The 16,873-nt window shown below is 42.3% G+C and overlaps 1 protein-coding gene across 1 annotated transcript in view; it reads left to right on the top strand.

The window, feature by feature from the left end:
• The window catches only part of Hhla1 (HERV-H LTR-associating 1), a 33,829-nt gene that overhangs the window by 7,555 nt on the left and 9,401 nt on the right, over positions 1-16,873 (top strand). The window contains exons 2-11 of the mRNA XM_013025130.1: positions 2,032-2,129; positions 3,578-3,637; positions 5,901-5,957; positions 7,203-7,283; positions 9,271-9,354; positions 9,452-9,535; positions 13,807-13,890; positions 14,433-14,489; positions 14,578-14,670; positions 15,975-16,211. Of these exons, the coding sequence (XP_012880584.1) occupies positions 2,032-2,129; positions 3,578-3,637; positions 5,901-5,957; positions 7,203-7,283; positions 9,271-9,354; positions 9,452-9,535; positions 13,807-13,890; positions 14,433-14,489; positions 14,578-14,670; positions 15,975-16,211 (935 nt within the window). The remainder of the gene's footprint in view (positions 1-2,031; positions 2,130-3,577; positions 3,638-5,900; positions 5,958-7,202; positions 7,284-9,270; positions 9,355-9,451; positions 9,536-13,806; positions 13,891-14,432; positions 14,490-14,577; positions 14,671-15,974; positions 16,212-16,873) is intronic.

Below are 16,873 nucleotides of genomic sequence, written 5' to 3'. Positions count from 1 at the left end.
AAATGAATACAGGTACTTGAAAGATGAGGGAAAAGGTCAAGGAGAGGTAGGCGGACAAAGGAGGAGAGAAGCAGGGGAGAATACAGTCATAAAACATAGGCATATCCTACCAAATTAGAAAAATAATTGAAGGGAGGGATACGGTTGGGGATGATGAAAGGGGTGAGATCAGTCATGATGCTAAATGGCAACACCTTTGTACAACTACTTAAAGACAATTTACCAAAAAAGTCATGCATCAGAAACAGCAGTGTTGTGAGTAGGGGCCTTGGGAATGTGTTCCAGTTGGGCGGGCTCAGCCATCATCAATGGATTCCTGCCACTATAAAAGGAGATCAATCATGGGAATGGGCTCGCTCTCTCTTGCCTTTCTGCCTTCCATAACATGAGGCCCCAACAGATACTAACTACCCAGTTGATGTAGTCTTTTACAGCAGCACAAAACTAAGACACGGGCTATTTGTACTGAATGTCACCAGATACTAGTGAAGATAGTAGATGGAATGCTTCAGATACACTGTCTTAAATCCTTACCAAACTCTGCTAGCAAGATTCACTGATCTCCATTTTAGAGATGATAAAAACTGAAGTTCCAAAAGTAACAAATTGAAAAAAAAAGAAACTCCAAGAAAGCCCAATCTCTTCTTTCTCATAAGATGTGTCTTTGTCCAGGGAATCATGGGGAAGAAACACCAGTGAGATGCCTACTAATAACTAAAAAGCAATTCAGTATTTGTTGGGATGCACCAAGAGAAATTTTCATAGGGATTTTCCTTTCCTAATAGGGCAAATCTTTCAAATGCAATTTTCCATGAAGGTGGTAAATTCTTGGAATATTTTTTTGCCCTCATAATCTTCCAATAGGAAATTTCTACATTTTTCATCTCAAGTGTATGTACCTTGCATGTTGCATGGAAATTGCATTAATATTTTCACACAAAGATTGCATTGTTATCATGTAGTAATATGTATCAAGAGCATTCTGCGTGGCATGGAATAAACAAAAAGTACTCAGTAAGTATTCACCATTATTCTCCTAGTCTCAGCTTTGCATGTTTAACTAGCATTGCTGGTTTTTACATGACAAATTCCTAAGGGGATAGCTGGCACTACAGAGATGGAAAAAGATGGTGAAAAACCACTCACACTTGGTAATAGCCATTTCCCTCTTTATGTGTAGAGATGGTATTTGGAGGATATTTCTCATCCACTCAGAAAATTCAAAGAAGAGTTTGAGCATGGTAGTTCGCATCTGTAATCTCAGCTGTGTGAGATATAGAGGTTGGGAGAATCACAATTTGGCTTTAGCACAGACAAAAAGTTAGCAGGGTCATCTCAACAAAGTAGCCAGCCGAGTGCATGGGAGGCCATAGGTAGTAGAATCATGGTCCCAGGCTGGCTCTGATCAAAACGCAAGGCCTTATCTGGAAATATAATTGAAGCAAAAGAACTAGGAACAAAGATCGAGTGGTTAAGTGCTTATACAGGAAGTGTAAATTCAATTCCCAGTCCTGCCAGAAAAGACATGGAAGGAGAAGAAAACCCAAGGATTTCCGTGTTCTCTAAATGCTGCCCTCTGCCACATTCTCAGGTTTCCTGCCATCTTGTCTAGCATAGGCTAGTGTAAAAGTACTCAAGAATTGCTGTAAGCCCTTCCAACTCTTCTCTTTCCACCACCATAATGAATCAGTGGATAAGGGGGCTTCAGCTACTAGGCTTCCAGGTGGAGAACTAAAAAATAACTACTAGAACTAACTAGAACATCTACTGACTGCATGAAGTGAGCGCTATCAAATTGTTTAAACTCAGAAGAATGGACTGTAAAGAGGAAACCTTCATTGTTGCTGAATTCAGCCAGAGAAATTATGGGGTTAACTTCTTATCACCATATAACCTTACCTATCTTCACAAGTACAAAGCCATTAACTCTAAAGAATTAAAGGATTCACTAATTCTAATGAATCCCCATACATTGTCCTCAATGTATACTAATAAGGGGGCTGGTTCCAACATTGGTTTGTTTGCTTCCAGGTCACCAGAATATCACAACATGCTACGTTTGCCGGTGCATGGTCCTCCGGTGAGGTTGTTTGTGGGCTTCGCGTGTGTCCTGACCCTCTCAAATGCAGGTGGGGCTGTCAGTTCTATAGAAGTCTGCTCTCGATGTAAATTTGGATCTCCACTGGGTTTTGAGAATCATGGTGGCCAACATTTCAAGCCACAACCCAAAGTTAGTCTGATCAAAATTCTAATCATAAATACCACTACTGGAGTTCTTAACCCTGAGGCATTCTGTGCTTGAGTCCCATTCATGCAACAGAAGGCTGCTCACCTTCACGTCACCATCCTACACAAACCACCATCTTCTCTTTCCTGAACCACTGAGGAAACTTACTAGCCCATCTCCATTCCTCTCCTCTTATCTCTTCATGATTCACTCTTCACCATCAACATGAGTGATCTTTTGTAAACCTCATTACACACATCCTTGCATTCCTCTATGGTTCTTCTTCCATATGGTGTCACATTTATTCAGTGATATCCCTCTCTTCAGATAGTATCCTGGAGTATCTGCTCCACAGGACCTCACTCACCTCACCTCTACCTGGCCCTGCAATAGCTCACCTCCTCCTCAGAGCTCCATCACCTTGGCCTTCAGTCAGCTCTTTCAAGAGATGCTTGAACTCACTACAAGTCTTGAACACATGCTGGCCCCTACTCAGCGAATACCCCTCCCTCAGCCATCTAAATCCTACACAAGCATTATCCACCCTCCAATCCCAGATCTTCGCCTGGAAAGGCTTCCAGATCACCGATACAAGGCTTCTTGTCACCCATCCTAGCAATTCCCCTCCAAGTATTAAGGAATATTTGTAAGCATGGTCTTGAGTTCTTCGTGTCGGCCTCCTCTTTACATACAATATCTCACTAGCTCTGGTGTTAACATTATCCATCACTAATGTAAGGTATATTAAATAGGTAGGTTTCATTAGGTAGCAGATGAAGAGAATACCACACCCTATTCGGGCAGAAGAAGTTTATTTATCGAACTGCTGCCCCCTGCCGTGTATGGTGGAGAGGCGTGGCTAAAAAGGAAAGGGGTAACCCACCCCAGGCCAGGACTGATCTAGGCCAGGGACAGGAAGAGGTGTGGCCATGTGGGGAAAAGTATGGCCACACTGGATCCAGACATGACCTCAGAGTCTGGGACCCTCCTAGGGTCAGATGGGAGGCATGTGACCAAAGGTGCCCCAGGATATGTCCTAGCAGGAGGGGAAGGTGACTGCTTCCAGGTCTGCCAGTTACCTAGGTAACAGATACTGGGCAGAAACTTAGCCAAGAGTAGGGAGGTGTCCCTGTGCAGACCTTACAACTAGCATTATCATATTTCTTCAGTAACTGACTATTTTATGAATGAATGAACAAACTACATATGGGATTTTTAAGCAAATCACATCAAAATTCAAGATCATACTTTTCTCCTCTATAAATTGGGTTATTTGGACTAAATTCTGTCTGATGACAAATTTGGGTTAGAATTTCTCTGATGAAATGTGTTTGTTTGTTTTCACTTTAGTGTCTGGCACTAGAGGAGAAGACAAGCAAGAAAAGTGGATGACTTTCCTACCTGCAGCAGGTGAACAGACAGGTCAAGTTTCTTCTCTGTTTGCCAGGTCAAGTTTCTTCCCTTTTCAACCACAAAGGGAGACCAGCTCCTCATCTAATGCCCTGATGTAGTAATGGTTTCATGAACTTTTTATTCTTTTGTTTAACCTTTATTTTTCTGGTCCTGGTGCTTAAACTTGGCCTAGGCTCTGTCCCTGAGCTTCTTTTGCTCAAGGCTAGTGCTCTAACACTTGAGCCACAGCACCACTTCCAGCTTTTTCAGAGTAATTTATTGGAGATAAGAGTCTCATGGACTTTTATGTCCAGGCTGGCTGTGAACCACAATCCTCAGATCTCAGCCTCTTGAGTAGCTGGGATTACAGGTGTGAGCCACCAACACCTAGTTGAGCTGTTCATTCTTTATGGTTCGTTGCATGCTTGAATTCTCAGCATGATATAGAATCCACAGAGGCTGTGAAGTTCTGTCAGTGATATGATTTATCACAGAGAAGTATTTTTACCTGTCATCACAGCCTTCATGATACTTTTGTCTGTCTTAGCCTTTCTTTTTTTCTGATGGTGTAGAATTGGCTCTTCAGTGAGATGTTGAAACTTGCAACCTAAAAGAGAAGAGACAGGGATGACATTCCTCTTCCTAAATGTTTTTGATGAACAAACAGTATTATTGTCTTCTATTCTTTTGTGATTTTTTTTCTTGGGTGGGGGAGATGGAAATTACTCTTTTATTTCCTAACATTTAGTTTTAATTTGCTAGAGTATTTACCTAATTGAAATAACAAACAATACAAAAATATAGTTAAAATAGTCTCCCAAATCAGCTGATTTTCTTTCCCAAAGAACACTAATTGTACCAATATGTTCAGTAAAAATAGAATAAATCTCTATAAACATATGCGTGACACTGGTAGACCTTGTATTTAATGAAACGAACCAGGCACTATATTCTTACACAGGGAAATGAAATAAAATGACCTGGTCAGAGAGCTGAGGTACCTGTGTTTTTGTTTTATCTTACTTTCTCTGCTGGCTGTGGAATTGAGGCCCTTTCCTGAGCTCCTAGGTCTGACTTTCCTCATTCTTCAAAGGATGTATAGGACAAGAAGATTTTTAAAGATGCTGTTGAGCATGTGAGGTTGTACTTCCAGGACACTATTTCACTGGTGGGATCTTTTATTTTAGTGTCTGGAAATAAAGGTTTTAAAAAGGGAAGTGATGGAGCTGTCCTTGGAGAAACAGGTAAGGAGGCCAGCCCCCAAATCCCAACTTACTCAGGTATGTTTCTTACACTCTCTGTATCTTCGTTTTCCCATCTATCAAATGGACATCAGACAGCTTCCAGTGGAGGGACCCAGGGTGAACAGATGCAGCAATAGTACTCATTAGACAGTACGTTGAAAACAAACTATACAACTTGTGTGTGGAGATGGGAGGGAAAAACTGGGGTGACATTGTCCAAAAAGAAATGTACAGATTATCTGACTTATGTAACTGTAAACCCTCTGTACATCAGCTTTATAATAACAATGTAAAAAATAAAAAGGTATCTTCTCACCCAATGTATATGAAAAATAGTCCATGCAAACTAAACCAAAACCAACTACAGTGTGGTTTTGACATCCTCTAATTCAAATCATGGATCCTCCGGTCTGGTACCTCCACAAGGAGACCTTATCCATCCCGCTGGACCAGGTGAGTGTCCTTGTAAAGGTACTCAGAACACTCCTCACATGTCATTACACACAAACTTCTTTCTCCTCCTCCTCCTCCTCTTTCTTTTCCTCCTCCTCCTTCTCTTCCTCCTCCTCCCTCCCCCATTTCTCCTCTTCAAGCCAAAGATAATAGACTGGAAGTTCAACAGATCTAGATACTGGAAGTCCAGTGCCCCTATGCTTTCAAAGGGCTGCTACTCTGCATTCCTGTACAATTCAGAGGAAGCAGGTTTGAGCCTTTTGTATTACTGTTCAGTTGTGCCAAGTGAGGCGAGTTACCTCTCCTCTTTGAGCCTCAGTTTCTTGACCTAGCTAAGGAGTTGGATACCCTAGCCTGTCCACGCTACAATTGTTTATTAGCACACAGACTTCTAAGCGATACCAAGCCTAAGAAGATGAGAATCTGGAGGTGGGAGATCCTGGGGTCAGTATCTAGCAGTGTCTCTAACTGGTCTCATGCCGATGAGCCTAAGAGTTGCTACAGTTGCTACTCCAAGCTTCTCCAGCTTCCTGGGACTGGGACTGGAGACTCTTGTATGCTTAATAAAAACTTATCTTCCCCAGTGTCTGTCCTTAAGGAAGAGAAGAAGGAAGAGGCGATGACATTTCTTGCTACCACAGGTGAGTCGCTTACTTATTTCCATAATGCTATGGGAGTCTGAGATGCTCAGAAAAGTTTCTCACTTTCTTAGACTTCTGTTTCCAGTCCTTACAATATGCATGATGACATCTCTGTAATTATTGTCTGAACATCCAGTAAGAGTTGGAAAAAACAATTATTGACCAGTATTTCCATGTGGTCAACTGCTGTTTCCAAGTTCTCAAGGAATGCTTGGGAGAAGAGGGATTTTAACACTGCGAATCTCTCCACCTGCCTGCACACCAACATCTTGGGGCTATTTCCCTGACATCTGGGTCCTATCCAGGGCCTATTAAATCTGAGTGTCTGAGGATCAGAAATACAAATTTTTAAATACAATCTTCAGCTGGGCACTGGGGACTTCCATCTATAATCCTAGCTATTCAAGAGGCTGAGATTTTAGGATTATGGTTTGAAGCCAGAGCAGAAAGATAAATCTCCAATTAACCAGCAAAAGGCTCGAACTGGAAGAATTGCACCAGCCATGAGCAAATGAGCCAAGTAAGGCCCTGAGTCAACCTCCAGTATTGACACCAAAAAGATGAACAACAAGGAACCTTAGCCACATATTAGTGGTGCACACCTGTCATCCTGAATGCATAACAGGCTGAGATGGGGAGAGTTACATTCCATGCCAGCCTGGGCAGAAAAGTCTGTAAGATCCATCTCGGTGGAAGAAGCTGGGCGTGGTAGCATATGCCAGTCATCTAGGCTACAGAATGGTGGTATAAGACAGGAGGATCACAATCCAGCCCATGTCTGGATGGAAAGCAAAATCCTGTCCCCAAAATAACCAGTGCAATAAAAAAAAGAGCTGGATATGGCTATGTGATAAGAGCATGTGTCTAGCAAGCAGGAGCCTCTGGTTCAAACCCCAATTCCAACAACAACAACAAAATCTTCCCAGTAGATACCAATGACATCTATTGCATAATGCACTTGTTTCCAAATTCAGGGTTGTTGAGAATACCTGTGAGGTCTTCGTGATTTGCAGGATGGAGGGGACATTTCCCACAAGATTATTTGTATCCAGGCTGTCAAAGATACACTTCCTTAGGTCCTGGAAGACAATGCCATTTGCTATGAAATCCCTGGCCTAGCACTTTGGTGTATATTCAGCATATATGTCTCAAGAGGTAGATTATCTGCTCAAAATTCAGAAATGAGCAACTATGTCTGTTGCAGAGAAAAGCACACCAGGGCCATTGTCTTTGTATGTTCTTTAGAGCTCCCTGCCAAGTCTGTGGATCTGTCTGCGCTCAACCTGACGGAGCTTGTGAATGGGATGCTGAGTCGAGCTTTGAAAGGTAACCACTTGTATCACTATCATTCTTCTCCTGTGCCAGCTTCCCTTCTGGACTATCTATGGCCTGGGAGAAACACATTGCTCCTCTGCATCTCCGTGAGCCCATGTTCATAGGAAAGGATCCATTGTCCCACCATGAAGGAGAAGGTCTGTGAGTCTCCTGGAAGCTGACTGCGCTACACACATTCTATGTGTGTGCACCTTCATCATTGCCTTGGGGTGTGCTGAATGCTTACAATATTATCCCAACAACTATTCCAATATTATTTCTATTGTTTCTTTCTAGAAATGATCATAATAAATTATATATGTACTTTAGGTTCTAGCAAAATAATTTACAGATAGCTTGTACTTTGTGACTGGGCAATTATGAATCAATAATAACCAAAATCAGAAGATTGAAGTTCAGGGGGTAGAACAATTCCCAAATAAGAGCAAAGCAAATCCCTCATTGAATTCCTTTCTTCCTTGGCTACTTATATTCCACGTTAGTCAGTAGATATTTATAGAACAGCTACCATGTGCCAGGCACTCACATTTGTAAGTATTGGGGGTAAAACAGTGGACAATGGTGGCAAAATATCCTTGTCCCAGGGCAATCAGATTCTAGTGGGAAGAAAGGAAAGAAAGCCCAAGCAAAGTAGAGATGATAATTGCTGTGCAGAATAAGGTAAGTAGAGGATTCTGATTCTAAACTGAGCTATACTGCAGGCTTTGTGAATGGACTCCTTAACCATAATTGCACAATGGACACTTTGGCTTTAAACCTATTCTGTCACTTCTGCATGGAGTGGCATCTGAGGCCTTATCCCATCTCAGTCTCCACATTTGAAGCTGTAGGCACAGAGCTATGGCCTCTACCCTCTCCTTGCTCACGTGAGAGTTGCCCTTGATGGGAGAGTCTGGGGAGGTCTGTGATAACCTGGCATGCTGGAGTTTTGTGGGAACTCTGGGGAAACTGAGGCATCAGAGGGGGTGGGTCACACTCCTGAGCTCTCTCCAATTCTATCCTGCCCTCTGCAGGGGCCTTTGTTGGTTTCTGCCAAATATGACAGCTCCGAAAGCTTCGGATTGTGCCTCCAAGATGCTCTGCTCTCGGCACCTCACAAATCCTAGCAGGGCCTCACTCCCATGTCACACAGGGAGCTGCGAAGGCGCGCCCATGGCTCATTTGTTGGAACTCAATGCCTGAGATGTAGCCCAGAGACTTTGAAACTGTCTATGGGACAAGAGTCCTGTGGTACACTTATTATCTACCCAGCCCCAGACTTGACACCTAGAGATTGTTTCCGTTGATCTTAGTTGGGCCCAAATGTGCCCTCATCAAGTGCCACTGGTGACTCTTCTGATCAGAAAGGCCGGAGAAAACTGAGCCTTAGGGTACTCAAGTGTTGGGGCATACCCTCCATTCTCCAAAGGACCTTGTCAAATCCAGATCCGGGGCTTTCCTCCATGTATGGCTCCCTAGGGAGCTACGATCGTGTGGGCACCACTGCAGACTGACATACATGCACCAAGCATCTGGGATCATTCATTCCAGCCACTATCCCAGAGGTTCACAAATTTATACAAGTGAAAGGAACTTGACACACCTGCTAAAAGAATTCAGAATCCTGGGCATACCTGTCTCCAAAGACTTCTTGCCTGTAGAGCTGTGAGAACATCTGTTCCTGTTGTTTAATCCACCAAGTATGTGAAATGGTATTACAACAGAACAGACCTAGGAAACGAATATAGCCAGGACTCTTGTCCCTAGAGGTTCAGAGCTCTCAGCAGGTCTCAGAGCCAGGTGACATCCATCGCTGGGGCAGATTTGTGTGCTTTCCTTTGGTTATTGGTTTTGTTTTTGTTGTGTTATTATTTGTGTGTGTTTTTAAATCTTGGCTGATTACACTATTGATCTCTACTATGTTTGTTGATGGTACTGTTTCTTTACTACTATTCTGGCAGACATTTGGCTGTTTCTTCATCTCCTTCTCTTTCTGCAGAGAGCAAGAAGTTCTTCTCCTTGCTAACAGTTACATCCTACAGTTCCTTCGCCTTTCACAAGGTTTCCATCGCTATCTACAACAGTGAGTTCTGCCTGACTGCCTGTGGGGAATCGGGTGTGGGGGGGGGGGTCGCTGGCCTTAGGGTCGGGATCACTGAATGAGTCATTTCTTTTCACAGTCTCCAATCCCAAGACAGTGGACCCTGCCACGTTTCCCACCAGGTACTGCTACTGCTTAAACAACCGCACCAATGACTTGTCAGGTGGGTGGAGCTGAGCTTCAACTTTGTAGTTTTTCCAATCTTGCTTCTACTCATTTAGATATATTTTTCCCCACAATAAGATAGGAAACACCTATTGCATTTAAGAGGGGGAACATTCATTGTCCCACATAATTCCTTTTCTGTTTTACTATAGAGAAATAGCTGAGCACACACAGAACCTTATGTTCTTGCACCGTTATTTTAACTGCAAGATTAGGAAAGAACTTAAATGTATCTGTCATTATGGAAACAGTCAACTATATAGTCAAACTTTGGAAAAGAGCTACAGACAATGCACATTGAGTATGGCCACACTTTTTCCTATGTATAGAAAAATTCCCCAGAAAATTTATTCAGGAAAAAACGTTTTAAAATAATACTCAGGAGCTGGGAAGGTAGCTCAGCGGTAGAGTGCATGCCTTGCAAGCATGAGGCTCTGGGTTCAATTCCTCAGCACCACATAAACAGAAAAAGCCGGAAGTGGCTCTGTGGCTCCAGTGGTAGAGTGCTAGCCTTGAGCTGAAGAGCTGAGGGACAGCGCCCAGACCCAGAGTTCAGGCCCCACGACTGGCAAAATAAATAAATAAATAAATAAAATAACACTCAGAATATGTCTTTGATGAAACTATACAAAACTGGACACCATATAGGCTATTACCTGTGAAAAGAAAACTGGAGTGTGTCCTTAGAAACTGGAGAACATTTATTTATTAATATGGCCTTATAATATCTGGATATTTTTCAATGTCATTGTATTCATATGTTACTTATATAATGAAAACCTAGAAGTATTTGCTCCTTATATGTAGGTAATTCTCAGTAATAGAAGTGAAAATTACTGTTACTGACCCACTCATTACTGACTACTCATTCAATAATATTTGGGTCTATATTTTTCCATTGATCAGAACTTTGGGAAAGACGTTTTGGTTATAATTAAATGATCAGATCTGGATTATTTTCTTCTAAGTATTATCAACTCTAATATATAACCTTCCCTTGAAAGCTTATTTTCACATATATTTTCCTTAAAAAAATAACTTAAAACACAATATACTGTGATAGCAAATTTCCAGAGAACATGGAAAAATATAATAAAGGTGCCAGAAACACCTGCTATCACAATATTCATAGGTTATCATTAGTCGCATTAAAAATATACTTTTGGTTCTGGTACTGGAGTCAGGACCTTGTGCTCTCCCTTTGCTTTCATTCAGTGCTGGTGCTCTATCATTTGACTGACACCTCCATTCTAGATTAACTGGAGATAAGTGTCTCACAGACCTTTCTGCCTGAGCTAACTCCAAACTGCAATCTCCTGATCCTAGCCACCTGAGTGGCTAGGATTACAGGCATGGGGCACCAGTGCCCAGCTATTATTCACATCTTGATCAACATTATCTATAACCCATCAATCCATCCTGCCTGTCATCTAACATACTTTTCTAAAGTACCCATTTACTCCACTATCTACCCATGTCGCTGTCTATCCTACTCCACACACTGAACTATTCTCTACATTACTGCAACTATGAGCTGGCCTACAATAATAAGTAACCACTAGACAGGATAGCTTAAAGAAGTTAAATGTGTTTATGTGTGACAGTATACACAGATATACCAAGGCCCCTGGGAACATTTGATGCTTTGGGGGCTCAGGATCCTTCTAGCTTGTTGCTCTGCCTTTCACAATAGGTTGCTTTTTGTTTTTGGTGTCAATAATGTTTTTCACCACATCTACACTCTGGTCATGAGAAAAGGGCAAAAAGACTGGGAAAAATTCTCATTTGTTACAAACTTATAGTATAGAGATGTTTGTATTTCTCTCTTTTACATTGTTTGAAATTTAACAACATGGCCACACTCACTTACGCAAATATAGCAAAATTATGTTAAATCACTCTGCCTGCAACAAAATTTGATTGTTCTCTTACTAAAGGATTTTGGGAGAGTATGTCCAAACCAAGTGTGCCTCATCTATTATATGAATAGATGGTATTCATGGAAAGATGGTACCATGGTTTATTTAATTTTTCTCCTCTTGATGGAAATGTAGTTTATTCTGGGTACTTTTACAACTATAAACAATGTTGTGAGGAACACCTGTACAAAATCAGTAGGAGTGCTTGTCCAATTATCTCAGTAGGATAAAGCCCTTGAAACAGAATTGTTGGCAGACAAGGAAATAATCTTGTGGTGATTCAAATCACTAAAATTTCTTCTAGAAATCTTGCATATATTTACACCTTTATTAACAATGTTTGAATGCATCTGTCCACACCCTTGCGAAAACTGGGTATTAAGAAGACAATCGAAAATCATTTTCCTACCTTATATCTAAAGGTATTCAGAAATAATTCATCTATGGGTACTAATAGTAAATTAGATCATGAAATTGCCATCAAAAAAGAATACCTTTGAAATAATGATCACTTGATTTCTTCCCAGCCTATTAGACAGATCTGAAAAGTAGGTTCACGAAGTGGGGGAGGGATTGGTAAGCAACATGTTGAAGGAATGGCTGTAAGAGAGGATGCTTTGGCTTACATATACGTTCTACCACCCTATAGGACTCTCTGAATCTCGAGGGGCAGAACCTGGACCGAGTTCTTGGTGTCTAGCTCCACAGCCTTTCTCATACCTTCTATGCAATCTGAAGAGTGCATTTAAGCCTTGCATTTTATTAGCCTGTTAATGAGTCTTGATTTTCCATTAATGTAGCTTCTTCTGTATGTTTTCCCAACTCCCCAGAACCTAGCAGATGTCTGGCACACAGCAAATACTCAATGAATATTTATTATGTAAATGAATTAATAAACAAAGGAGAAATTTGAGAAGTAGGTGGAAATAGGTGGAATAAGTAATGAGACACTGCCCGTCTTCCATTTCTCCAAGATGGATGTAGAAGGAAGATGCCCTCAGTTGCCAACTTTCGGCACAGATGGGAGTCTACAGCCACATGGTGCACTACTGTTTCTCTATCCAGGAAATTAATCACGTGTCCATGCAGACATAGCAAAATCACACCATGGCTCAGACTCACAGATAGCAATACTTATCTTCTGGTACTCTAGGCATACTGCACAAACCAGTGATTATCCTAGTACGTATTCCTGAAGATCTTGGTTCTGGGTTTTCAGGCCAGCTTGCTTTTGTCTAAACTCATAATCTGATTAATTGCTAAAAAAGCGTTTATACAAAGCAGAATGGGAAATCATCAGTGATCCCCAATACTTTTTTATTCTGAAAAAAAACCCTGCTTAAAAACGGCTCCTGCCAGCAGGACCCTCTTTCTGATGGAGAATCCAAGATTTTCTTTTATCCCAAAGACCCGTTGATGGACAGAAATGTAGGCGGAAGCCCCTTGTCAAGAAGTGTATCAGGCTGGGTGCCAGTGACTCCTAACTATACAGGAGACTGAGATTTGAGGATTGTGGTTCAAAGCCAGCCCAGGCAGGAAAGTCCATTGAGATTCTTATCTTCAATTAACCATCAAAAAGTCAGGGCTGCAGCTCAAGTGGTAGAGTGCTAACCTTGAGAAAAAAGTTCAAGGACAATACCTAGTCCCTGAGTTCAAGCCAAGAACTGGCACACATGCACGTGCACGCTCATGAACACACACACACACACAGAGAGAGAGAGACACACACACACAGAAGTATATTAGGAAATCTTAGTGGTGTGTGGTGCTTACCATGTCAAGCAAAGGTCCTATACAAATGTTGCTGAGAGAGAAAATTCTGCAAGATCCCATAAACCTAAATGCTGTAAATTCCTCCCAGGCTTCCTTTACAGCCCTCTAAACAAAAGAAGAGGTCCCGTCTGAGCATGTATCAAGGGCCTTTTCTCTTTTGATAGTCTGAAGTTTATAACCCTTTGCATTGTCAAATTCCAGCGCTGTAAGTTTACCTTACATATGTGTGTGCCTGATTACCCTCCAATGGATATGGTGTTCTGAAATAATTGAGTGAAGTGCCAGAAGGGATGGGGGGGGTGTTCCAGAAAAGCCACCACTCACTGCCACAGCCGTGCATAGCTCTGTGGCATGAGCAGAGTTGGGATGGGAATTGGGCAGTGGAGGAGAAAGGGGATAAGAAAACTACAGGGGATCCTAAGGTTTTCTGCTTATCAGAAATTCACCTATGATTACCATTCCTCAATTCATGGACCCATATCATACTTATAAAATCTATTGGAAAATATCCACACATAATATGTTTCCCCTTAAGTCTCCAAATCAGAAATTCCAACTTCCCCAACCTATCTTGCAGATTTCACAGCCTTGCTGGTGGATATCATTGGAAATTCGACCAGCTACCTCACAGAGATCTTTAAGTCCACCTCCATCCTCTCAGGTGCGTTCATGTTGAAAGTGCCTCCCAAGTGTGTGATCTGGCATTCATTGTGGAGTATTATCAGAACTAGCAGATTTCCCCATACCAGGCCCTGCCATAGGCCAGGCTGCCTGGGATCTGCAGATAAGCTCTATTTAGGCAATCAGCAGTGTGGAGACCTAGGGATTTAAGCCGTTAAGCATTGCAAATGAAGGGGTTGAGTTTTTACCAATTTGAAGATGGAGATGGGTAAACTGAGTCCAAGAAGAGTCAAGCAGGACTCAGGTTTGCATAATGCATAGCTAGAACAGAGTTGATGTCATAACCAGAAGTGGACTGCATACAGGCTGTACCATCGGCCTGTATGTTAGACTGCCCCATGCCTCTCCTCCTTTACCCCTTCCAATGCAAAGAAAGAGATCACACAGCAAGTGGTTTCTTAAGAATAGGGAGTGGGTCTCCTCTCCTCCATCATCCTGAGCAGGTACTTGCAGTCTAATTTTCATCCCAAATAAGACTTGCAGCCTCATGTCTAAGTCGTGGTCTGCGGGTTCTTCTTACAGTGAGCCAGACCAATGATTCCGACTGCATCTTCATCTGCGTGATGGCGGGGAGGTCAGGTGAGCAGCAGCAGCCTTGGAGATCCCCCGGGAGCCTTCAGTAGGACTGATGAACTCCAGGTTTCATCCCAGTGGTGTGATTTTGCAGGAAGGAATCTCTCTGACTTCTGGGAGATGGCAGAACGATCCCCCGTGCTCAATTACACCTTCACCAGTAGTGTGGCTGTGGCTGGTGTCCTGGGTGAGTGTCAAGCTCCCAGCTTCCTACCAAAGAGCCCGGGGGCCCCCAAACCTGGGGCAGACAGCTGACTGAGTGCTGACCTGGGACATTTTATTTACCCATCTATAATGTGTTTTTTGTTAAAAAAAAGCAAAAATTTTCACTATTTTAAATACACATGTGTATAACCATAAATATATAAAATATTTTAAATATATATGTTAAATATAACTTACATATAAATATTTAAACCTTACAAATACATATTTAAATATATATTAATATATTCATACATATGTAGTTTTATATATATGTATATGTACATGTGTGTGTGCATATATTTCTACAGTCTCTTCAAAAGATGATCTGGGTACTCCAGATCCTTTTTCCTTTTGGAAAAGCAGCTTCTGCTTCTGTTCTCACATTAGCACAAATACCTTGCTCTGTACTTCCCACTGGCTTCTGACTCACGCATTATTGCTTGTATTCATTATCCGGCTTTCATGGGTATTTGAAACTTGGACCCTGTTTTAGATGATAGATCAGGATGCTCTTAGCCCCAAGTCTAACCGGCCTGGAAGCCAGGCTCAGGCTGGTGATGGTAGGTGGTGTAAAAGGTCTAGATGGAAGACCTGTGGGAGGGCAGAAGGCTGCAGAGCCACCTCCTGCCAGTGCATCGATTGGACCCTACCCACAGTTGTCTGTCAAAGGGACAAATGAAAATGGAAACCTAGCAAAAGACAGAGGAAGAAAGCCTATAGGTTAGTAAGAGGCTCTCATCCTCCTCCATTTAATCCTTCCCTAGGGAAGGCATGAATTCAATTTAACACATGAGCCTCCTTCTCTTGGGGCACTGGATAGATTTCTTTGAAAATATCTACCAATCTGCCTGTACAGTGACTTTTCTCTCAAGCAGCCAATCCCGTAAATTCTACCACTGATTCCTGGACGTTCCCACAGGGCAATAGAGCAAGCCTATCACCTCTCCCAATTCTCAATCCAGAGCCTGGTGGTGGCTGAGGACTATGAAGTAGAGAGAGGATTCTGGCTGCACTTGGGTCTGATCAGGAGAGACATTACATGTCTGGCACTTCTATGTCTGTCACCTTCGCATTCTGCTGACAGTGACTCATCACTCAGCTTTTAGTGAGATTGACATTTTAGCTTCATTTGTTATTCAAGAAGGAACCTGTCTTTTGGTGACATTTGGTTCTGTCTGGAGGAAAGTTGAAATCTCAGCTTTTTGTATACTTGCTCTCCCATCGTCTTCCAGTGACTCAATAGCATCAAACAGTCTAAAGCGGTCCCTGACTGTCTCCCTGAAGGTGCAGCTACCAGAAAAGCCACAGAGACCTCCAGGCTAACAACCCAAAGCCAGCAGACACTATCAGAAGCAAGCCCCCCCAACTGGACCCAGAGCTCACACTGGGAGTCTGCTCCGAGGACCTTCCTATGGGCAGAAACAAGTTCTCCTTCTGAGAGAGAGGTTGAGGGGAACACGGCGAGGCTGATTCCTTCTACAGCCACACAGAGGGATCCCTCTCACACCCGCTCAACTTCTGGTAAGACAGTCTCCATGTTTTCTCTTCCTTCACTGAGCCCCTCAGATCACCCTAAACTCAAATAAATAAGTAAAATTCTTGCTATTATTGCTCTCCACCACTGGGAGATATGCTCAGGGGCGAAGCCTATGAGCCAGTATAGCTTCCAGTAGGTCAAGCAGCAAATGTCATGGGCACAATGCACTCCAAACATTTATTTGTGCTTGTGACATTTTACTTGAAAACCGTTTAAAACTCAAAAGAAATTGAAAGGATATGATCAAGGGTTGCTCCTGGATAATGCTCATTTCTCCAAATCCTCATACACTGTGGCACAAGGTAATTTTGTTTCAACAAAGTAGTTAGTGATCCCCCTGAGAAGTGGCAGGAAATGATGGAGTCAACATTTCATGGCATGGTTAGGTTAAGAGGTTAACCATATTGTGAACATGTTCGTGGATTCACACCAGCATGAAAAGATGCTACCAGTGGCTTACCAAGGGTCCCTCCAGTTCCCACAACCTAGCACACATGATCAGCCATGCTGCCCACATTGAATACTCACAGATACCTGTGACTCCCTACTTGGAAATAATACAAAACTGAGGGTTTTTTTCTTTCATTAAGCATCAATTAATTTATTGATTCACTCACTATAACATACATTTACTTTCAGCTACTAA

Source organism: Dipodomys ordii, unplaced genomic scaffold (assembly GCF_000151885.1).
Source record: "Dipodomys ordii isolate 6190 unplaced genomic scaffold, Dord_2.0 Scaffold82, whole genome shotgun sequence".
Taxonomy (NCBI): domain Eukaryota; kingdom Metazoa; phylum Chordata; class Mammalia; order Rodentia; family Heteromyidae; genus Dipodomys; species Dipodomys ordii.
The sequence above is the reverse complement of the archived record's forward strand: the minus strand, read 5'-3'. Positions and strand labels throughout refer to the sequence as shown.